The sequence below is a fragment of the Equus asinus genome, chromosome 24, assembly GCF_041296235.1.
Source record: "Equus asinus isolate D_3611 breed Donkey chromosome 24, EquAss-T2T_v2, whole genome shotgun sequence".
NCBI lineage: Eukaryota > Metazoa > Chordata > Mammalia > Perissodactyla > Equidae > Equus > Equus asinus.
The window spans coordinates 66,725,882-66,750,245 of record NC_091813.1 but is presented as its reverse complement, the minus strand read 5'-3'; the positions used below and the strand labels follow the sequence as shown (position 1 = coordinate 66,750,245).

Here is a 24,364-nt window from a genome sequence, read left to right as displayed (position 1 = left end):
GAGAAGTGTCAGCATCACATGGTAAGAAGAGCATGTCGGATGGGGTATACTGGTGTGGACATCTAAGGAAAATATAATCTACCTCAATGGTGATGGAAAGTCATTAGGACTAATCCTTGCTCAATGTTCTACTTGAAAAAGACTAATGCCTCTTCCCTTTTTCTAAATGCAAACATGGCTATAAACCTTCTGGTGATATCAGCGTGATTATGTAGATCTCAACCAGAAGTCAGAAGTAGCTCTTGCTTAGTTAAATCACACTCCAGAATCACAAGTCAGAAAATAAGAAAAAAATGAATAATTATGTTCCTGGGAGAAGTAAAAATTAGGAGCCAAAAGTCTAAGTGACCTTTGTTCAAATTACATGAAAAGTAATCAGCATCAAGTGGCCTCTTAGTGTCATTATTTCAGAACTGCTAGTGGATGGTACGGGACAGTCGGCAACATCTGTGGGCCAATATACAGGTCACACTGCTCTGTGACCGTCCTATAACCAATGTTCCAAGATAAGCAACACCTCCAGCTTGACGCACATATTGAGATGAGGCGAGAAAAGAATGTTTCCCTTCTGCTTTTCCCCTTTTTCCACTTTTCCCTCTTAAGAAAATCTAATAAGAACTGTTGCAAGCGGCTTAAACGGTTTTGATTTAACTTATTTTACTCTTGTCAGAGTTTTTCCAGATTTAGGTTCCTAAACAACACATTGACACCATATCCAATTTTCTGCCTTTTCAAAGAAAACAGAGCACGACAGGGCAATGAAGGGAAATTCCTCCAACAGCTCACGACTTCTAATGAGACCCTGTTTTACCTTTGAAAACCTTATCTTTTATGTTTGTGCTTTTTTCTCCTTTAAATTGATTAGCAAATTTTCTTTGCTTTGAATTTTCCTTTGGGATTTAAAAATGCTTTGCCCTTTGATTTGTTATTAATATTCCGTTGGTGCCTAGGAGCATTTTGCACTGTGGATACACTTCCTTCTTGTGGCTGAGGAGCCATATGGGTCCTTAAGTTAAACATACACAGGCAGCATTCAAGACAATACACAGAAGTAGACAGTCTATGGGTCCTAGAAGAAGCTGTGTGGACACTAACAATGTATTGGATTTAGACCAGGATGGACAAATATTTCATCTTTTCCTTGAAGCATTCCCATCCAACTTTCTTTCTTACCCAACTTTCCTTGACTCTCCAATCCAAACTACGACATTTCCCTTGGTCATAGTTTTTCCAACAACACAGCAACCAAGCCACACTGCCTCCCTTTTTTATTTGGTAGCTTCCCAACTGCCTCTGTTATTACTCCTTGTCTAAGAAACTGTAGACTTTTCTTTTCTGGGGAAGATTCGCTCTGAGCTAGCACCTGTGCCAATCCTCCTCTATTTCGTATGTGGGTCTTCCCCACAGCATGGTTGCTGATGAGTGGTGGAGGTCGGCACCCAGGAACCAAACCCGGGCCACCGAGGCAGAGCACGCCAAACTTAACCACTAGGCCATGGCCCAGCCCCAGAAACTGTAGACTTTTAGACTGAAAATGTTGATTGATGCTCGAAGGAGAAGAATAAAATGGAGGAAGCTGGCATGTCATTTCAGCTTATCTGTCCATGACTTTTCTTACCAACATAGCTTCCCATTTGGTGGGGTCTGTAGCTTATTCAATTTTGGGGTCTGTCTTTAAGAAGAGAAATATGAAATGATTGTAAAATTATTTTGAACAGTAGGTATGTATTTAGGTTGAAAAAAGGAATCTAAAAAAATTACAAACTTATTTAAAAAGCTGACAAATACCATAAACACAAATATCACAAACATCATAAAAGCCATAAAAATAATGTAGCTATGAATTAACTGTTTATCATACTTCTATAATATTTTCCTACATTTTTACCTGCATATAATTTGATTGCCTCGTCCCATGACAATGATTTTGTAATACTTTCTGTAGAGAGAACAGAAAGATAATTCAATCTTTCTTTCAGCATAAGTTGATTGAAATTTCTTTTTCAGTTTTTTCATCAGTGAAGGTTTAGAAAAGTTTCTTTTAGCTCCACAACTCATACTGGTAATGTCACATAATGTTACATGATATTGGTAATGTCACGTAAAGTTTAGGATTGAGTAAAATTTGGGAAAATCTAACTCAAGCTTCTTTCATGGTTAAGCTGAAAGATTTCATTGCATTTTGTGATTCTTGTTTAGTGGCTAATCTTAAATACCCTTTAAACTGATGGTACAATTAACGGGTTTGTTGTTGATGTCTTTGTTGTAGAGTAGAAATGAGTGTGAATAACATAAATACAACCTACTAAACTCAAAAAAGCTATTCCCATCTCAACTTTCCCTTAGCCGGAGGCTGAAAATGCCCGTGACCACACATTAACACCTCATATGATAGGAACTGTGTTGGAGGAAAGTCAAAGTGGAGAGAGACAGAAGTCTTAACCAATGGTGGGTAAAACATTTTAGTTTTTAAATTTTACAAAAACCTATGACTGTGTGAACAAACTAAGAGACCTTTCCCAAGGCCTGGAAAGAAGCCCATGGAAGCTGGGGGCCCTGAAGCTTAATATTATTAGTTTTGTGATAAATTCACCTGTTTCTCTTCCTAGTATTTGTATAACTTTTTCAAGAAAAGAATTTTTTTTGAGGAAGATTAGCCCTGAGCTAACATCTGCTGCCAATCCTCCTCTTTTTGCTGAGGAAGACTGGCCCTGAGCTAACATCAATGCCCATATTCCTCTCCTTTATATATGGGACTCCTGACACAGCATGGCTTGACAAGCGGTGTGTAGGTCTGCACCCAGGATCCAAACCAGAGAATCCTGGGCCGCTGAAGTGGAACATGTGAACTTAACCACTGCACCACTGGGCCGGCCCCTCAAGAAATATTTTTTAAAGTCTATTATATGCCTGGCATCACAGAAAACAAATATGAGTTTATAGTTTGGGCGAGTTCATATTTCTTGAGAACCTACTTTAAATTTTTATTTGTTGGCATTTGCAACACTTTCAACAAATATCTTTCAAATGCATTTATGCTTCATGGTGGAATTCTACAAGTCTAATTAAAAGCATCACCCCATCTCAAGGCAATGAAATACACGTATTAACTATAGAATATAAGTACAAAATAATTTTGCATAAAATATATATTTCAATACTAAGGGAATGATCATTGTGGAATGAATTTATATAGGAAAAAAGTCTTGGAGTTGTCTTAAAGGAAGTGGTAGGCATGGACTGAAGGAAAGGATTGAGACTGATGAGCAAATAAACAAACAAATAAAGACAGCACTACAGAGCTAATCTTTTCCAGGCCCCTTTCTATACTTCTGAGGAAAGTGAGGTCCTCAGAAATCAATTACTTGCTCAAGAGTCCATAACTACTAGAGAATGAACAACTTCCAACTGCAGTAAAGGGAAATCATTCATTTACCATGCTTTAGTAAGCACCTACAATGTGGTTTGTTAAAACTCATCACAGCTAAGCCAGTGACTTGACTGGACAGACTCGCAAGGGCTGGAAGGCAGCTCCAGCAGCCGATAGGCCTCAATCATGGCAGCTGACACTGCTGCACTTATCCTACTGTGAAGAATTCGGTGATAGTCATTATGAGCAAAACAATACTTTTCACAAAAATACTCAAGATTAGTATATGGGTTTTGCCATATCTTTCATTTTTTGAGGGACTCCTCCTTGTTTGGGATACAGAAATGCTTATAATGTAATTAAGTTTGAGCTATTTCCTTAGCACTAAAATTTCTGTACTAGAATCCTAAATATATAAACAATACAAAGAAAACAAAGTAAAAGAAAAGCCCAATAAACGGCAGTTAGAGATGAATGATTTCAATTAAGTCTCAACTACACATTTATCAGTCACTTTGAAATAAACTATTTGATGTAATAAGTAGGTGCCAAACTACTTAACAAGGGGGTTGCAAAGAAAAAAAATGAAACAAATGCTTTTAAAGCACGTGTTGCAATACCTAAAATATGGCAGGTGCTTAATAATGTTAGCTATGTCTATTTTACTAGTAATTAAAACAATAATTCCATCACATAATAAAAACACATTAAAATGGGAATATCCTCTAGACTTCCTCCATCTCTCCTGCGAACTTTATGATTTCATGTGTCCTTTCAAACTCAGCCCGTACACACAAAGAATCTATATATTATGATAATAATCTTCACTAAAATGTTCATATGGCAACAAGTTTGGGAGAACACTTAACACTCCAGAGTTTAAAATCAGAAATCTATGTTCAAAAAGGATGGTTCTCTTCAACCTGGTGGGAGCTGTTGTGTTAAAGATTTGTAGATATGTTGGGTAAACTCAGGAAGACCGGGGGCTGTGCTCTGATTTCTTGAGATGCGAAGGCCTCATGGGGGCGGTGGTCAAGTTTAAGGGCATCCGTGGTGGCTGTCAGCACCAAGGCACCAGCCAGACCAACCACATCTCAGCAGGGCCCAACACAACATTCAAGGGCCAGTCGGGCTTGGTCCTGCTGCAGCAGAAGTCAGCTTGGCCCGGGGGGAGTGAGAATGCCATCGGACTGCTTCCTCTGGGTGAGCAGCTGTTCTAGGCGCTTTCGTGAATTCAGACATTCAAATCCTCTGACCTTTAAATTGACTGCATATTTATCTGAGAGATGGTCAGATTTCACAGAAAGAGACTTTAAAAACAACAGCTGTATTCATATATGATTAACATACTACACAATTCGCCACTTAAAGTGTACAATTTTTAAAGTGGTTTTTGGTATATTTACAAAGTTTGGTATATGTACAGGAGTACATACAGGATTTTTAGAACATTTCCATCACCCCTTAAACCCCCCTGCCCATTAGCAGTCCTTTCCCATTTGCCCCCAACTTCCCTAGGCAACCGCTAGTCTACTCTCCGTCTCTATAGATCCGCCTGTGCTGGACATTTTGTATAATGAAATTGTGCAATATGTGTTTTTTTTGTGATTAGTTTCTTTCACTTAGCATCACGTTACCAGGGTTCATCCATGTCGTAGCATATTATCAGTACTTCATTCATTTTTGTCATTGAATGATATTCTACTTTATGAATATACCACATTCTATTTGTCCATTCATCAGTTAATGGACATTTCAGCTGTTCCTACCTTTTGACTATTATAACGCTGCCATGAACGTTTGTGTACAAGTTTCTGTGTAAAAGTGTGTTTCATTTCTTTCGAGTGCATATAAAAGAGATTGTAATCTAGAAATTCTATGCACAGCCTTTATTTCCACACTACCTACTCTCTCATCCCCTGAGTTTCTTTCTCCAGAATCCTATTAATACTGATGTCTTGAAAGCCATGAAGTTCTTCTACCTCACAAATATACTTATTTTCCATGTTATGAATTTATTCAACAATTATTCAACAAAACGCATATTATTTATTTCGGTAGTGTACTAGCCACACCATGGATGGTGGAGATACAAGATAAACTAAAGAGTGTCCTGCTTTTATGGAATTTATGTCTAGTTGGGGAGGTGGAGGTGGAGAGAAGCAGATACAGACAATTGGAATATTATTAATATGTGTTATAGCAGAGACAAACAGGGTACCCTGAGGACACAGAGTAGGGGCTTATTCTGTTAGAGTCAAGGAAGGTGTCACAGAACGCGTAATGCTGTTGGGGCTCTTCTGAGTAATATAGGAGGGCGTGAAGATAAAAGGACATTCTAGGCAGAAGGAATAGTATGTGCAAATGTCCTGGGGCAGGAAGAGCATGGGTGAAGTTGAAACCCTAAGAGTAGGGGCTGTGGCATAGAGTGCCTCAGGTAGCGTGGTGGAGTGGTGGCAGGTGAGGTGGGAAAGCAGGCAGCAGTGATATCACAACCGACTCCTGTGTCTTTCTAAGGATTTGGACTTATTTCCTAAGTAATGTGGCCCCACTGAAGCATTTTGAACTGGAGGATTAATTTTGACTAGAACATTTAGAACAACATGAACCTTTGAAAAGCAAGTCTTATAAAGAACCCCTGAACCATGTTTATTATCATGTTTCATCATAAAGTGCTTGACAGCCAGATAGCCCAGGGTTGGTGGTAGGAAAAAACCACCTGCGGAGGAAGAAGCTTTGGCCCTGGTATCACTGCTTTGCTGGCATTCCCCACTTAGTAGTTCATATCTAAAGACAGAACTCTTTGACTTCTATTTTCTTCTTCTAGGGGATCATTCTGCCCCGTGAAGTTCATGACCTACCATCGCCCTTCCAAGGTTTTGATATGTGCTGCATTAAGCTCTCTAATACCAAACAGAAACTAAAAATCACCGGCTGAATCTTCTTTGAAGACCGGTTTCAGCGTCCCTGAATACCTTCTTGTTTGTTTAGTTCTGCTGTCAAAGCTTCTGTCAAACATGGAATCCCCAGGCGGCCTCAAGCCCTTTGGGGGCAAAGCTTTGTCTTGATGAAGGACCTGTTCACTGGATCTTGCCAATTTTCAGCTAAATTTCTGCCTTAAAAAAAGAAAGAAAGAAGAAGAAAAAAAATGAATAATATGTGAGGAAAGTCAGGGGAAATTCCATAGAGGAGGGTAAGAATATCATTAGGTCAGACAGAGGGTTACAGATCTAATTTTCAGCAAGAAAATTGTCATCTGTTTGTAGATTTTACAGATATTTGGTAACAATAATCAGGATGAATAGATTAAAGTTATTAACACATAATCACAATCACCGAACTGCAAAAGACCCCAAAAGGATCCTTCTAGACACCTATGTCATTTTATAATTTGTAGTATAGGCCATACTTTCCTAGGCATTTAATTAGAAAACTCTAGAACTTTTCTTATAAGGTGTGTCTAATGTCACAATTACAACTATCCTCCTCCCTCCCACTCCTCCTTTCTTAATGATTAAGATTAATTACTTTATGTCTTTTTAAGAATTATGGAGTACAGAAGTCACCATAATTTATTCACCAAAACTCCTATGAGTATTTAAGTAGCTGCTAAGAGTAGTACTGTTTGAGCAAGGACAGAAAAATTTTAATTTAAGTCCAAATGGATCAGTAACTGTTTAGTTTAGACTAGAAAACAGAAAACAGATTGTACTCCGGGAAATATTGACATATTGCTGAATGCATTCTAACCTAGATATATCAAAGTCCTTAGTTTTTATTTATGTCTTTGCAACAGGACACTACGAGGGCATAAAGAAAACATTTGAAAACTACATATATATATTTTTTCTTCCATATCCAAAGATAGTTTGAAAACTTCATGGATGGATTTTTTCCCCATTTTTCTTTTTACTTTGTTTTTTATTGAGGTATAACTTATATACTGCAAGGTGCAAAAATCTTAAATACACAGCAAAATAAAATTTTTACATGTGTATAAAACCTCCCTTGCCGTTTTTCAGTGCTATGTACTTTCCTACTAAAGGATGTGTTGCAACGTATCATCTCTTTGGCTGTTGATAAACACTTGGTTTGCTTGCATTTGGGGCCTATTATGAATAGTGTTGCTATAAACATTCGTGTGCACAAGAACTAGCTTTGGTTGGGGATGCATTTAGGAGCGGCGTTCCTGGGTCACAGGGCAGACACGTTCAGTATTTGGAGGTCCTGACAAAAGTTTCTCAAAATGGTCGTACCAATTTGCACCAGATCTGTATGAAACTTCCAGTTGCGCCATATCCTTGCCAACTCTTCACTATTGTTAGTCCTTTTAATTTCAATCATTCTGGTGAGGGTATACCCTTAATTATTTTATTTGCATTTTTTTTTTGATGATTAATGATGTCGGGGCCCTTTTCAAATGCTTAATGCCCAGATGGATATTCTTTTTTGTGAAGTGCCTGTTTGGGATTTTACTCATTTTTAAACTGGGGTTTTTCAGGGTAAATATTTGGGGGAGGTGAGTAGGTTTCTTTTCATGTTCTAGATATGAGTTCTTTGTGAGACGTGTGCTGAAAATATCCTTTCCCGGGCTGTACTTTGCCTCTTACTTTCTTAATGCTGTCTTTTGATGAACAGAAGTTCTTACTTTTTTATTGAGATATAATTGACATATAATACTATATTAGTTTCAGGTGTACAACATAATGACTTGATATTTGTGTATATTGCAAAAAGATCACCAAAATAAGTCTACTTAACATCCATCACTGCACATAGTTACAACTTTGTTTTCTTGTTGAGAAGTTTTAACATCTACTCTTAGATTTTTCTAAGATCTAACTTTCAAATACACAATACAGCCTTATTACAGAGGTTCTTAATTTTAATACGGTTCAGTTTATGAATCTTTTTTTGATGGTTAGTGCTTTCTGTGCCCTGATTAAAAATCTTTGCCCACCTCACACTCACACAGATATTTTCTTATTTTTTTTTCTAGATTTGTGATTGAACAATTTATTTATTCATTTGTTTTTCAGTGAGGAAGATTCCCCCTTAGCTAACATCTGTTGCCAATATTCTTCTTTTTTTGCTTGAGGAAGACTAGGCCTGAGCTAACATCTGTGCCAATCTTCCTCTATTTTGTCTGTAGGATGCCTCCACAGCATGGCTGATGAGTGGAGTAGGTCCATGCTCAGGCTCTGAAACGCGTGAACCTGGGCTGCCAATGCAGAGCACACAGAACTTTAACCACTTGGCTGCAGGGCCAGCCCCCAAACAATTTTGTGACAAGCCCATCCTCTCTCCTCCTGAACTGCAGTGGTGCCCGAGTTGCAAACTAGATGATCACATATGGGTGGATCTGCTTCTGAACTCTCCATAGTATTTCAATAGTCTATTTGTCACCCTTGCATCCACATCACACTGTCTTACTATGGCATTAAAGCACGTCGTAGCGATAGTGCAAATCTTCCAACTTGATTCTTCTTTGATATGGCCTTGGCTATTGTAGAATCTTTGCATCTCCATTTAAATTACAGAATCTGACTGTCAATTTCCAACAAAAAACTGCTAGGGTTTGAGAAGGACAACACTGAATACAGATTAATTTGGGAAGAATTGACATCTCTTTAATTTAACTTAATAATAGTGACTCTTTAATCCATGAACATGGTATATCTTTTCATTTAATGTGATTTTCTTTATTTTTCTCAGCAATGTTTTCTAATTTCAGTTTAGGGCATATACGTCTTTCCTTATAGTTATCTGAGATATTTGATGATATTTTTTACACTAACATAGCTAATTAATTTTGAGTTTTTATTTTCCTACTGTTTGTTCCTATTATATACAAGTACAATATTTTGTGTTGATGGCGTTAATTAACTTATGACTTTTTTTTTAAAGATTTTATTTTCCCTTTTACTCCCAAAGCCCCCTGGTTCATAGTTGTGTATTTTTAGTTGTGGGTCCATCTAGTCGTGGCATGTGGGACACCGCCTCAGCGTGACCTGATGAATGGTGCCAAGTCCGCGCCCAGGATTTGAACTGGCGAAACCCTGGGCTGCCGAAGCGGAGCGCGCGAACTTAACCACTCAGCCACGGGGCCGGCCCCTAACTTATTACTTTTAATAGTTTATAAATGCTACTTTGAAATTTTAAAAATATTTACAGTGGAATAAAAAATATATGGAATAATTAGAATTAAAACTTCAGAAGTTGTGCAAGACCATCACTGAAAACTAGAAAGCATTACTGAGAGAAATTAAAGAAGTCCTGAATAAATGGAGAGACATATGATGTGCATTTGTTGAAAGATTGCATGTTTGTAGAATGTTAAAACATCAATTTTCCCAAAAATTATTTATAGAGTCAACACAATACCTGTCAAACTCCCAGTAGGACTATTTGAAGTAATTGATAATCTCATTTTAAAATTCAAATGGAAATGCCAGGGACCTAAAATAGCTACGATAACTTTGCAAAAGAAGAACAAAGTTGGAGGATTAACATTACCTGATTTTAAGATTTATGAAGATACAACAATCATGACAGCATGGTATTGGTGTCAGGTTAGATCAATAGAGCAAAAGATCAATGAAACAGAATGGAGAGTCCAGAAACAGACCACACACATATGGATAGCTGATATTTTATAAAGATACAGATGCAATTAGTAGAGAAAGGACATTCTTCTCAACAATGGTGCTAGAACAATTGAATATACATATGTAAAAAATGAACTTTGATCCAAACGTTACACTACATACAAAAATCAAATGAAAATGGATCATAAATCTAAATGTAAAACCCAACACTGTAAAATTTACTTAAAAAATAGTAGAAAATTTTTGTGACATTGGATTAGGCAAAGATTTCTTAGCTGCAAAATCAATAGCAGAATCCATTATTTAAAAAAAATTGATAAATTGGACTTCATGAAAACTAAAAACTTCTGCTATTTGAAAGACACTATTAAGAAAATGAAAAAACCAGTTACACACTGGGAGAAATATTTCCAAAATATGTCAGATAAAGAAATTGTACTCAGAATTTAAAAGAACTCTCCAAAGTAAAAAACAAGAAAATAAATACCCCGTTAAAAAGTGACAGAAAGATTCAGACACTTCACCAAAAAGGATATAGAAATGTCAAATAAGCACAATATCCTTAGACCACAGCAAGAGATGGTGAGGATGTGAAGATGGAACTACACTGACAGTGGGAACATAAAATTTACAACCACCTTGGGAAACAGTTTCACAGCTTTTTAAAAAGCTAAAGATAAGCTATCATATCTTCTGGCCATTCCAATCCTAGGTACTTACCCAGAAGAAATCAAAGTTTATGTCCATACAAAGAGTTGTATGTGAATAATCATAGCAACTTTATTTGTAGTAGCTAAAATTGAAAACATCTCAAATATCTATCAATAGCTGAATGGAAAAACAAATTGTGATTATATCTACATAAAGGAATTCTTCTCTGCAGTAAAAAGGAATCAACTATTGATTCAAGCACCTATAAGTATGAATACCAAAATTATTATCCTGAGTGAATGAAGCCAGATAAAAAAGAAGACATATTATACAATTTCCTGTCTATAAAAGTTTAGAAAATACAAACTAATCTACAGTGGCAGAAAGGTGATCTGTTGTTGCCTGGGGCCAGGATGAGGAGACAGTGAGGGGCAGGAGGAAGAGATTATAAAGATACCTAAGGAAACTTTTGGGAATGTAGCTATGTTCATTGTCTTGATTGGGCTGATAGTTTCACTGGCAAAATGTGTCAAATTGTATACTTTAAATACATGTAGTTTACTGTTTCAATGATTCCTCAATAAAGGTGTTAAAACTTTTCAGTAATGTACTTATGCTACTTTCATTTATAATTGTTACAAATTGATATAAAAATTAATTACTGGTATAATTGTTTATGGCATTTGTTAAATATCTCATAGCAAGAAACTACATTTATCTTTTTTAATTTGTCAATTCATTCAGCAAACATTCAAAGTGCCAGACATTAGAGTGCTGGAGAAACAAAGGTAAAGCTTTCCGTTTAGTGGCGTAGACAACTAACATCTATGGAGTACTCACGGAGTTCAGAGCATGTCCCCTCAAATATCAGATGGATTACTGTGAGCTGAAGGAAGTTGAGAAACAGCAGATTCAGGAAAGGCTCTTTGATCTTCCCTTTTTCTACCTACAACAGGCCATAAGATTTCCCGTGACGGGGGCTGGCCCCGTGGCCGAGTGGTTAACTTCGTGCTCCACTTCGGCGGCCCAGGGTTTCACCAGTTCGGATCCTGGGCGCGGACATGGCACCGCTGTCAGGCCATGCTGAGGCAGCTCCCACATAGCACAACCAGAGGCACTCACAACTAGAATATACAACTATGTACTGGGGGGTTTTGGGGAAAAGAGGAAGAAAAAAGAGAAGATTGGCAACAGATGTTAGCTCAATCTTTAAGAAAAAGAATCTTTTAAAATTCTTTAAAAAAAAGAAAAAAAGATTTCCCATGAGAAAGGTGCCATACGTGTACCAGGAGAGAGCGACCTTATCATCAGAGACTGGGAACTGATGCTGAAATGGATCTGTACACACTTACTGAAATAACCCTTATATTCCACTTGTTTTGTCCCCTACCCCATATGCCTCCTAATCACTTCCCCACAATTTACTACCCATAGGCCAAACCCCAGTGTCTTGTGAATTCTTCACAAATTGTTTCTTTGTCTAAAAGGTATAAGAGCTTTCAACTCTGGTCACTTCTTCGGGTCTTCATTCTCTTGTGAAGGCTCCCATATATGAAGAAAAATTTAAAGTTATGTGCTTTTCTCCTGTTAATCCATCTTATGTCGGTTTAATTCTTCAAGCCAGTCAGAAACTTAAAGAGGGGTAGAGAATTTTTCCTCCCTTATGGTAGCTATTATGTAACAGCTACTGTTTTTACATCCATCACTTCATTTACTTTTCACACAACAGAAGACATATCTTTTTACATCCATTTTACAGGTGAAGAAATTGAGCCCAAAGACATTAACAAACAGAAGGTGGCAGAATTGGTTCTGAAACCCAGGTTTGTGTGACTTCAAAGTCATGGTACTTTCCATCAAACCATTTTACAAAACCTACAATCCCTTCTAGAGAGCTCCGAGGCAGAGGATAAGATCCCTAACACTTTCTGAGGAAGTTAGTGAAGGCTTTGCTGTTGAGGCTGTATGGCTTGAGATGCAGTTAGGGCTCTCAAATATTTAGAATTTTAAGGGAATGCATTACTGATGACCCAGAGGCAAGCCATATCCTATCCCTCAGGCAGAAGTAATGTTTTCTTCCTCATTGTTCTTGTGGTATTTTGTTTACGTGGTCACTTATAACTCATCCACTTTATAGCTCAGTGAGTTATACTGAAACTCGTAATTGGCAATCACGTTAGGCTCGAAGCTGCCATTTGAATTTTTATAACTAATATTTTAAATCACCTACTAAGATCTGTGTGAAATCCTCTTACATGGATAAATTAATCTATTATTCACAACTTTATGAGTTAGATACTATTACTATCTCCATTCTACAGAGAAAGAAATGGGCTGCAACCTAAAACTTATGTAAACTTGTATAAAGAAAACATTTAAGCTATGTAAAATTAGCAACTATTTTTGTGTAAAATTTTGTCTTGGAGCTACATTAAACAGCAATGATAAGAGCAAACATTCGGTCGGTAGTCAGACATATTCAAATACATGTATAAATTACATTTCAAAACATTTAAAAATACGAATTGAATTTGTATTATCATTTCTACGATGGATAATAAAAAAGACGATTAAGCTTCTAATTCATTTCTAGAATTTAACATTTGCCTTTGGTGTGAAGCATCACCCTTTCAAAAACCCAAGCTAAAACTTGTGTACTTTGTTTAGAACGATAATGAGGTTGGTTTTACACATAGCATCATTCACTTTGTGTTCTAAGAAATGAGGACTTAACAGTCGGTCATAGATTCATGCATCATCAACGTTTAGCATTACAGTCCAAGGCTGGCGCTACGTCTAAAAAGCTATGATGCTCTTATGATGTTACACACGATCACGTGTTCAGAATGCTCAACGAATCCTTCTCTGTGATGCTGCCATAGTCGTCTCCAGGGCCAAGGGCAGAGGTCGTTTACTGGAGGGCATCCGCGAAACGGTGCATCACGAAAGCACGGGCACCTACTGTAGCCAGATGCTCAACTTAGCCATCTATACCCACTTAAAAAGAGTCCTTTTTCCCCCTCTAAAGCTCGAACTAATTCTTAAAACAAACGTACACAGGTTTGTCAATGCTTACGTGCCTAAGCAGACCTCAAGGATGAAAGAATGTTGGCTAAGACAAGGTGCCTGCTCTTATTCAGCACACAGTCAGCTTTTTCACTAGATGATCACAAACCAAATTTGCAAAATAATCCAGAACACGGGCGTCCGTCAACCATCCTCGCTCCTAAATTTACTCCAAACCCACAAATTGTGGGCGGTGCAATCCCGCCCCTTTGAAACTCCCGTCAGTCAACCAGACTGTGGGCGGGGCCACGCCGAAACGCAAACTCCTCGCGCGTCATGAGGGCGCGTGCGTCCCCCGGACGGTGGATGACGCGGAGAAGTGGCCGTCGCGCGTGCGCAGACCGGACGTCGCGCGTGCGCAGGCGCTCGGCGCAGAAGTCTGCCGGAAGCCAAGATGGCGGATAGGTGTCCCCCGGGCCGCAGTTGGCGCGTTCTCCGTGTCTGAGCGGGTGTTTCGTCAGGGGCTGCGGCGAACACCTTCTGCGCCGCCATGGCCCGGCATCGGAATGTCCGAGGCTATAACTACGACGAAGGTAGGGGGCAGGGTCCTGCGAGGGGCGTCCCTGTCGCTGTCCCGGCCGGGCTCCCAGCGCGTTGGCATCCCCTCGGCCCTGGAAGCGGCTGCGCAGGGGAGGCCAGGCTGGAGGGCGCTGGGGACCCCTGCGTGTTGGGGCGCGGGGCCGCCGCCCGCGGGGGCCAGTGCCCTTTGGGGCGGGGGTCGTGCCGCCGGCGTCGTGCGGGCACGTTGGGCGGCGGGGCCGGGGCCCCTGCGCGGCGGCCTTGTCCCTCCTCCCTCCCGCCCCTCCGGCCGGGGCTCGCCGGCCCGCCTCCTGCGCGGCTCCCGACCCCCTCCAGAGCGCCATATGTTATCTGTGTGCGCGACCCGGGTTGACTTAAGGGTTGCGGGCCTCTGTGCTGCTGTCACTGTGTTGGATCTACGTGTAAGTCTCGTGTGCTTGCTTACACGTATTCGGTGCAGGCCCTGGCTCGATCTACCTGCTTAGCTTATTCTCTCTGAGTTTCAAGCTAAGCTGGAAGCTTAGGAGACGGTAGAGAAGATACATATTAAAAAGGCCCAAGAGGTGAGTCGATCAGATGATCCTGAGGGGTATACTCCGTTCTGGGTTGGTCATTCTCGACGTCAGTGTCTTTTGAAATGGAAACAAAACGGTACTCGAAGGAAGCGGGGTTCGAAAAGGACTTAAGTGGTTTATAAAAATGAAATAAAAGGAAAAAATGTGTATACGAATGTTCTCTAGGAGTTTGCCAGGATGTTCAGGACCAGCACAACGTCTCTGTGCAGTGGATGATTCTAGGCATCGCCAAGCATCATACAGACTGAAGTCGTAGACAGATGGGAACGAGTGCTGCAGAGGAGTGCAGAGCATGTAGTGTGCTTAATGTGTTGTCGGTCATTATCGACACTCCCGGCAGATTATTCTAGAACATAAGTGCGCTCTAACCCTACTGGAGGGTAGCCAGCACCCTGTGCTACGTTTCGAGACTGGGATCCAGTCAGCCCAGCACACGGTAGGTTCCCGGTGTCTCTTCAGCGTGGAGGCTGCGCCAAGGATTGCGGTGGATGTGAGTATTGCACGTGGACTACCGCTACCTGAGAAAGGACTTTAGGCCCGCAGGTGTTTTTGCAGGTATGATACAGAAAGCATGATGAGGCCTGATTACTACTTGTTCATTTTTTGAATAAATATTTATCATTTTCTCAACCAATGTTAGTTGAGTGCTTATTCTTCATTAACCGAGTGCTTGGAGTACTGTTCTGCGCTTTGGGGACCGACAGTAAGATGTTTGAGGGAGCCTAAGGGGGGCGGTACACGAGTATCAGGTGACGAGAGTATAAGATGCTACGGAAAGTGCTCACACAGGGCGGTGGGAACCACATAGGGAGAACACCTTACTCAGAACGGGCTGGAGGAGTTTGAGCAGGATTCTACGTGGAGGAAGGCTTCCTGGAGGTGCTTGGTCTGCGGGAACCTGGCAACCCTGGGGCAGGTGGGACAATTGATGACATCACAACCAAGGTGTTCCTATAGCATCGGAGGTCCGTCCCCTCTTCTTGCTTGTGAAAGTTAGACTTATTTTAAGGGGCCGGTTTATTTCTCTTCTTCCCAGTTAGGCTTTCCCTTGTACTCTGAAAACAATAATTTAAAAATTTTCACAAGTAATGTAACGTCATTAGAGTTTGTGCTCCAAAACGGGTTGGTTCTTCTGTGTAGCTGTGGCGCTGTCCTCTGTAGTTTGGCGGTAACTCCGCACGACCACCTCAGGGGCTAGTGCGAAAGTGCCGGGAAGGCCAAGTCCGCGCTTTGTGTTTATGTTTACCCCAGTAGCTGGCACAATGCTTTTCATGCAGTAAATACTCTAAGATTTTGTTGAGGAAAAGAACCACTTTACAAAAATCCCAGGAAAGAATTCATCCTTTTATATAGTGGTACTTTAGGGTCAGTTTCAGTATTGAAAACCTGACCTAGTGAAAAAGAGTTTGCTGTCTTTAATATCTAAAAATGCTTTTTTGTGAAAGGCTTATTTATTTGCTATTAAGTTGTTATTAAATCGGGATTGTGATCTAATGACTTACTGAATGTTGCACATTTTTATCCAATAGTAATATTTATCTAATTTTTCTTTGCCCTGAACATTTGGTCTCTGCCTTTGAATGTGCTGTTCCTGCAGCCTGAATACCCTCAGAAACCTAGCTAACTATCTTTTGGGATTGTTTAAAATATTATATTCCTGGGGATCTTTCCCTATTCACCTCACTCCCTTATCTGTTTTTGTTGTTCATATGTGTGTTTCCAATAGCTCTCTATTTCTCGTGTCGGACACTTGTCATGTGGTTTTGTAATTGCCCATTTTCTCATCTGTGTTCTGGTTACATTTGAGGTTTGTAGGGATGTGGGAATGTACCTGTCACTCACTATTGTACCCCAAATGTCTGTGATTGTCCCTGGCATAGTATTAGTTGTGTTGAATGAATAAATAAGTTTATGTAAATATATTTATGTTCTTTGTGGGTTTTTAGTTTTAAATTGTTTGATTCATTAATTTATAATAAAACGTGTTAGTTTGTGCCAGCCTTGTGCCAGGTAGTTGGCTACACAGAGTCTTACCCTGAAGGAGCTTAGAGTCTCAAGGAGTGAAACAAGTATAGGGCTTTGAAGCCAGTCAAGTGGAGTGTGCTGGAGACTGAGTGGCAGGGGCCTGCTGCTCTACAAACCAGAGGGGCCAGGGAAGGCATCTCCGTATAGGTGTCGTTTGAGCTAGAATCTTAACTAGGAGAAGGAAACAGCCTTAGGAATATCTGGTTAAAGAGCACATTCTAGTCAGTGGGAAAAAAGGGCATTTAGCCTGAGCAGAGTGCACACAAGGAGTTAGAAGATGGTTTTATAGAGGTGACCTAGCTCTACATGAAGAAAAACTGCTTTCATGTCTGATTGTATACCTTGTGTTAGTCAGTTGTATGAAAAATAAATTCTTGGGTTGTAGAGGACATTCGATGAAAAAAAATGGATTTCATTTCAGATTTTTGCCTACCCTGGAAAGACAATTCAAATATAGGGTCTGTGGGATTATTATTTTTTGATCACATGAGGTAAAAACTTGGAAAACTTAGTAAAACACAGCTTAAAAACCAGAAGAACTGTGTATGTCTTTTATATGTATAAAGTCAGTAAATACCTACTTTGTGGCTAAAATGTTTAGAATTTTTTTGAAAAGTAGCATTCCAGGTTCCTTTAATTTTGATGAACAATTTAATTTCTTTTGGAGAGAATTCAGATGCTTTCTCATTAACAACTAAGAATATAAAAAGAACTTGTAAATGAATTTATCTCTTGTGTTTTTATTTTAGATTTTGAAGATGATGATCTCTATGGCCAGTCTGTAGAGGATGATTATTGTATTTCACCATCAACAGGTGAATTTTAAAAAATAATTTAATTTCCATTATATGGATGTTTAAAAATGTTAAGTAAGTGTTACGGCTCTCCTAGGACTAGAGTGTTCTGTAAGACTATAATACTATGTAACATTTAAAAAGATAATTATATGTTAACTTTTAAAGGTGTATGAAATAATTTCTTTACCCATGAATAGAATTTAAAGTTTTGATTCCATCATTTAGCTTTAAACAGTTTGAGGAAAATTCTGAAAACTGTGGCTTTTCCAATATTCTTTGTAGCATGCAATTAATCTAAATTGTAATGAAATTGTAATTTAGTCAATAATGAAAATCTAAAACTTCTAAAGCCATACATCAGTTAATTTTCCCAGGAATCTTTTGGATACTGGAAACATTGAAGTGTTATAGACTTCTCTTCATACAGTACTTTATCTGCTGTTAAACAATTTGGTAAATAAACCAAATACATGTAGTTTAGACTTCTGATGGAGCCACAGAGTGATTTAGAGTTCAAGTTCCTGTAGGATTCCACATCAGAGCCTCATCTTCTGTCTCATCTGCCAAAAAATTTCTTCTTTGCCACCATATTAAGAAAACATTCATATGTTATTCCAGCAAGACTGAGTCTTTGGTCTAAACTTTCTCTCACTAATTTCTCTAACAGTACATCTGTCTTCAAATTTCAGCCTGCTCTGCAAACAATTGGTGAAGATGCCCTGCCAAATTTTATTGTGCCATAAAATGGGGTACAATTAAATATAGTTAGATATAGCATAAATGTTATTCATACAACTCATTTTTCACAAGTTTAAAGGTTTAGTATAATTAACCTTTCCATCCGAGTCCACCCTGTCTTTAATGCTTTAATCCCACTTTTAGTCTCTGGAGACCAAATATGTCCTTTCTGACTTTGTAGAATTCCTTTTTCTTTATAAAGGCATAGGTGCTCTAAAAGTTGTCTTAGCACTTCTTCTCTTCCTGTCACCTTTGTTCTTGTTATTTGTTGCTCTGAAATGTATCTAGCTCTTTATTTATATTTTCCATGTTTGGCCATAACCAATCAGGACCTTTCCTCTCTTTAATGTTACACTGTTACCAGTCAGGATCCTGTTAGGAGATAGAAGTCACACCAGTTATATTGCCAGGGAGAATTTAACGTAAAAAGTTGTTAACCAAGTATTAGAAAACAAAAACTGCAAAAGGTTGAACCCAAGTATCAAGGAAGAATTAACTTCAGGCAGGATCTGCACCCTTAGCACCTAAGAAAACAGAGGGACAAGGCTGAAACCAACCTTTTAGAAGCTTGTTGGGGCTGCTTGGACGTGAACTTAGACCTGTGATGAGAGGGTTTTGCTCTGTTGCTTTGCCTCTCAAGTTCAGACGTGGGACTCAGACCTCTGAGGAGGGGGACACTATGTGGCTGGTACTGATGTCCCTGAAGGGACCCTCTGAAGCTGGGCTTCACCCTTTTGAAGAGGGAATTCTAGCTGGCTGGCTGGTCATGATGTCCAGGGGATGTGGGTCAGGGCACGGTGAAGCTGGTTCTAGGAGTTTTGGAAAAATTGTAAGCTGATTAATTGCTGTTGCTGGAACAAGCTACTTCTGCAAGGTGAAGTGTTGCTGGGATGATTGTGACTAGACGAGAAGCCAAAAGCAAAGGAGCATCTGTCTTCCTCTGGCCTTCCATTCTCCCTTTAGTATCTCCCTGTTGGCTGATCCTAAAAGGGAGGTAGCTGTCGAAGAAGATATGTGCTTTGCAGAGACTGCAACCCCCTCATCACAAAGCAGAATAAAGAAGGCTGGATCAGAAGCTGAGAGCTGGCTTAATCAGCATTCCTTCAAAGCTCCTTATTTTCAGGGATTCAAAAGCTCACATTTTGTAGGGATTAGGAATAAAGGAAATTTCACTTTTTCCAGGGAACCTCCCAGGCACTTGCCATTTTGCAGTGTGTTAAAAAATGCCTTATGGGTTGACCCTCTTGGGTTCCTATAGTTCACTGTCGCAGAGGACTAGGTGACAAAGTGAGGTCTGGTAGCACTAACCTCATCACTCACATTGTCAGCGCAGTAGAGAGCCTGTCCATGAAACTGAGATGATGTAGGTGTGATAATTAGATTGGAGTTTTTGAAAAATCTCTTCTGCATAGTAGAGACTGGATTGAAGGCGGCACCTGGGTGGATGCAGGTAGATTAGTTAGAGATTGTTATACTAATCTAGAGCAGATGAGGATATTTTAGGACAGTGTTCTCAAAATGTGGTCCATGTATCATTAGCATCACTCGAGCATTTGTTAGAAAAGTAATTCTTGGCCCCACCCTGTTTTAACAAGCCCTCCAGGGTATGCTGATGCCTGCTTTGTTTATGACACTGGGGCATGGGTTTGGAAATAGATTCAAGAAATAATCATAGGAGTTGAGGTCTATAGGACTTGGAAGTTGGTTGAATGTTACTTGCACGAGAGTGGAAACCTTCATAGAGAGAGGGACTACTGAAAGACATCTGAATATTGCAGGTGAACACATTCACTTATGGAGGCTTATCTGGATGAATCGTGCTTAATCTTGAGTAATGAGCTAACAGTACGCAAGGTATGGCATTCTGAGAGTGTTTTTCTGAGATTTGCCTTTATTGCCTCGCTTTCTTGAGGTCAAAGTGTCCGCCTGTCTCTCACAGCTCTGGAGTGTGTCCTGTGTGTGGCTCACATCCATGGCAAACCTGACTGAGAGTCACTTTTGTACACACCAGGAAGTCTACTGACTTTATCGAAGCAGGAGATAGTTAAATGGTTTTGAATTTCTTCTGTGACAAATTGGTATTTTTAACAAAAGCATATGGTTTTGGGTTTTTTTAATTTTCAGAACGTGCATAAAGTAACAGTAATATCAGATCAGAAACTTATTTTTCCTCTTTAGTGGTATATTTTCCAAGGGATTTTTAGTAAGAATTGAATAGTTTTGGAAGGATACTTTCTGTTCTTAAAGAAGCAGCTAATGTCATTGAAGAGATGGTCATATTCATGGTCTAATGGATTTTGATAATTGAGTGACTTTATCAATTAATGGGAATTTCTCTCTAAAATTGATCACGAGTATTTTTTTTCCCCAAACTGTATTAAGCACAATTTTTGTGATGGAAAGGTGATTTCTAAATGTTACAGCTTTTTTTTTTTTCCCTTTAGAAAGGTTGACTTTGATATCGAATGTTGAGCATACATCAAGGAGCTGGGGATAGCAAAAAGAGCCTATATATAAAACTTTATTTCAACAGTTACAAATTTTGTTTCCGCTAATTCAGTTAGAAGTATTAAAAGATAAACTGAGTCATATTAAAATTTTTAAGTGTTTATTTGAGCAAACATTTTGAATCAGGCAGGTACAAACTGGAAGTGGTTAGGAGTGCTCCATTGTCAGGAGCTGGGGATAAGGTTTTTATAGAGAATACACGGAAGCAAAGCAAGGAAATTATTTGATTGGCTGTAGCTTAAGCGGTTGCATTATTTGGGAAAGCTTAGTTGGCTTTTTGTGATTAGCTTTGTTCTTAATCCTGAGGCATTTACAGGAATTGACTGGCTTAGTTTTCCAGTTACTACCGAGGCATTAGAACCACCTCAGTCTGCTGACCTCTGTGTGTGATCACTTGAACAGTAGTAATCCTTCAACTCAAAATCTTTATTGAGCGTCAATTAACATGTAAGAAAAACACTATTCTAATAAGTTTGTAAGTTAGTGTGGTGTATGGCAGCTTGTTAGAAGTCCTCCTCAAGCCACATGCCACAACAGTATGGTGGGTAAAGAAATAGTCCTGCCTAAAGGAGTTTGGGAAGGCTTCTGGAAGGAGATGGGATGGGGCGGGTGAATTGGGGAGTAGTAATGCCATCCTAGAGAGAGGAAGCAGCAGTGCTTGACCAGTGGCCTGTTAGCGACGTGTGTTTGGGAAGACCCACACGGTTAATGCAGTAGCAGCAGGAAAGAGGGCCAGGAAGGGAAATAGGAGTCAAATAGTGGAAGGCAGTTGTTAGCTTTAGGTGTATAGTGTCAGCTTACTGAAGGTTTTTGAGTAAGGGGGTAGTATTTTAGGAAGTAACTGATGCAGATACGCGAAGTGGACCACAGGTGGGGCAGATGGAGTAGAGACTGGCCTACTGGTGTTTCCTGACCTTCGCTGATGATGCCAGTCAGCTGGGAGTAATTTTAAAAGTACACCTTGCCTGCCCCGTCCCAGCACCAGAGTCAGAATCTCCAGGGGAAGAAGTCTAGAAAGCTGCATTTTTAATGAGTGCCCCCATGATTTTTATTTTAAGGTGTTCAGGAAACAGTTTTAGGCAGTTTTGGGAGTCAGGTTTTGAATTCTGTGAACTCTTATGTTTGTCAAAATGCCTTAAATTTTAAAAGTCACTATGAGTGTCCAATTTTTCAAAAAGCATTTCCATCAAAGTTTGTAATTTAAGTTTTTAGAAGAGAATAGCACTTTCTCTCCATTGCTTTTCTCTCAGTCCTTTTATTATATTTGTTGCCTTTTGGGCTTTCATTTCAGCTTCAAAGATTTGGACCGTTGTTCCCCCCAGTAGCTATTTTCCCTGGGGAATTTCCCTCCCAACTCCTGGCAGATCCAGCCATCACTATTTCCGAAACAATAGCCACAGTATGGGTTTCTCGGTTGGATTTGTGTGTGTAAGGGGGTAGGCAACCCCCCCCAGAAAAATAGCTCCTAGGAGGCAGAGTAGAAGTCTGGACATTGACAACTTCCTCTTCTCTGTCCATGTTTCCTAAGTCAAAATTATTGAGGAAAATGTCTCATTTCTCATCTCACTTGATTTTTGATTTGTCTTAGATTTTTTCCTCACAGTTGAGAGCTATGAGGGGAAGTTGGGGAAAGTTTATTTGTTGCTTTTAGCCTAAACTCAGTAGGGTTTTACAGCCAGGAGAGTAATTTGTAATAACCAGTAATCACCAGGCACAAAATGGCCCAGGTAATAGTTTGTAGTACTAACACATTTCATTAAATCTAAGATGCCACGGATTGTAAGACATATCATTATTTCATGTACCACTTAAAAAAAATTGGCTGTCAAAGTTTTACGTAATGCTAAGATGCCATTGGTTGTAAGGCACATCCCTCATTCTGGAATTTTAATGTGATAAAAGTGGTCATCTTAGAGAATCTGTGAAATAGGATGTCTCTTCTGCTCTTTAGCCATGCTCACTTTATAATAATGTATATAATTCTTGCACCAGAGGGGGGGAAATAAGAATATATACAAAACATAATCTTTGCAGCTCAGCCTGTAAAAGTACTAAAAAAAAAGCAGTAATCATCTTAATGAAAATGCTTGCACAGGGGCTGGCCCGGTGGTGCAGCGGTTAAGTGCGCACGTTCCGATTCGGCGGCCCGGGGTTCGCCAGTTCGGATAACGGCTGATTCGGCAGACATCCCACATATAAAGTAGAGGAAGATGGGCATGGATGTTAGCTCAGGGCCAGTCTTCCTCAGCAAAAAGAGGAGCATTGGCAGCAGATGTTAGCTCAGGGCTAATCTTCCTCAAAAAAAAAAAAATGCTCGCACATTTGGAAAGATACATTAACTTTCTGATTAAGAAATATTCCAGTAAATATACGACTTTACAATAAAAAACGGTAAAAGCTTGATAGAGGTGTAAGAAAGAGTTGAAACTAATGAGTAATGTTGCAAAGGCAAAATACTCATAGATTGTGCAGAGCCAAGCAGTAAGCAGACACAAAACAGGACATGTGGCCAGACTGAGCCAAGAGGAAGAATGTGAGGCTATCTGGCATTACACTGTAATTACAGTATAATAGTCTGTGGTTGGTGTTATTGGACTTTGTACCTGCTGCTATTATGCAAATCATTGAAGTGTTGGGGGAAAATCTCATAAAGCAAAAGCAACTTGAATGTTACACCCTGATCATTCCCTATTTACTGTGTGGTATGAGCTAGTTTGTGTTAAGGACACATGCATCATAGCAGAATACATTGAGTTCTCTCAGCTGCTGTGTATTTCTCTCATTCTCTTCTTGTCCAAGGTGTCCTCCACTTGTCAGTTTTTGTGACGTCTTACCTCCTTTATTATAGCTGCTCCTGTCATCAGTGATTACTAGATCTTCTACGTTTCTGCAGTGCTTATAGTCTGTAATACTCATTTGGCTTTTAAAATACATCAGTAGGTTTTTCTTCTTTGCCTTCCCTGCTAATCTGTAAGGCCCTCACTGATTTATACTGTGAATGCATAGCACTTATGCCTGGCCTTCTGAGTACAGGTGTTACACATAAGCCGTGGTATTATCTATTGTCTGTATATGCATTATCTATAAACTTTGAGTGTAGTTAGTTCCCCTTACTTTCATAGGTAGTGCCTTCCTGAAAACATGTACAAAAGTCAAATGTGGGAACGCTAAGTGATAGACTTAACATGTTACGTGCTCTTCCACAAAGCTAAATAGCATTTAATCCCTAATAACACCTTGCTTTTAAAATACTGTATTGATAGTTCTATCCTTCTTAATTTATTCTTTAATTTTATTCCTTCACAATTGAACACAGTCTTCAGAAATTGACTTCAGTGGGCATCCACTTGAGGGAAAAGAGTCAACACTTTGGGCATGCGTGCTTATTTTTTTTGCCACTTGTATTTTGTAGATGAGACTGAGGCATATATTGGCAGTTTGGTGTTTTGTCTTTCCTCCTTTTAGTGAAATATACAGTACTCAGTTATGTATTGAGTGGTGACAGTG

At 39.5% G+C, this 24,364-nt stretch overlaps 1 protein-coding gene and 1 long non-coding RNA gene across 5 annotated transcripts in view; one reads left to right on the top strand and one right to left on the bottom strand.

Annotated features, from left to right (window-relative positions):
- Window positions 1–1,974: 1,974 nt before the first annotated feature.
- LOC123279722 (uncharacterized) lies at window positions 1,975–13,958 on the bottom strand. Its single transcript, XR_006517984.2, has 3 exons — window positions 13,706–13,958; window positions 11,470–11,773; window positions 1,975–6,486 (listed from the first exon to the last, which is right to left on the bottom strand). It is a non-coding gene; the product is annotated as an uncharacterized lncRNA (long non-coding RNA).
- Window positions 13,959–14,004: 46 nt separating this feature from the next.
- HBS1L (HBS1 like translational GTPase) overlaps window positions 14,005–24,364 on the top strand; it is a 78,107-nt gene continuing 67,747 nt past the window's right edge. For 2 of the 4 annotated variants that reach the window (XM_044755455.2, XM_014850577.3), the window contains exons 1-2: window positions 14,035–14,228; window positions 17,564–17,629. In XM_044755455.2, the coding sequence (XP_044611390.2) occupies window positions 14,186–14,228; window positions 17,564–17,629 (109 nt within the window). In that variant the 5' untranslated portion in view covers window positions 14,035–14,185. Of the gene's footprint in view, window positions 14,229–17,563; window positions 17,630–24,364 lie in introns of all 4 variants that reach the window. The other 2 variants (XM_014850576.3, XM_070496401.1) reach the window with 2 other exon arrangements.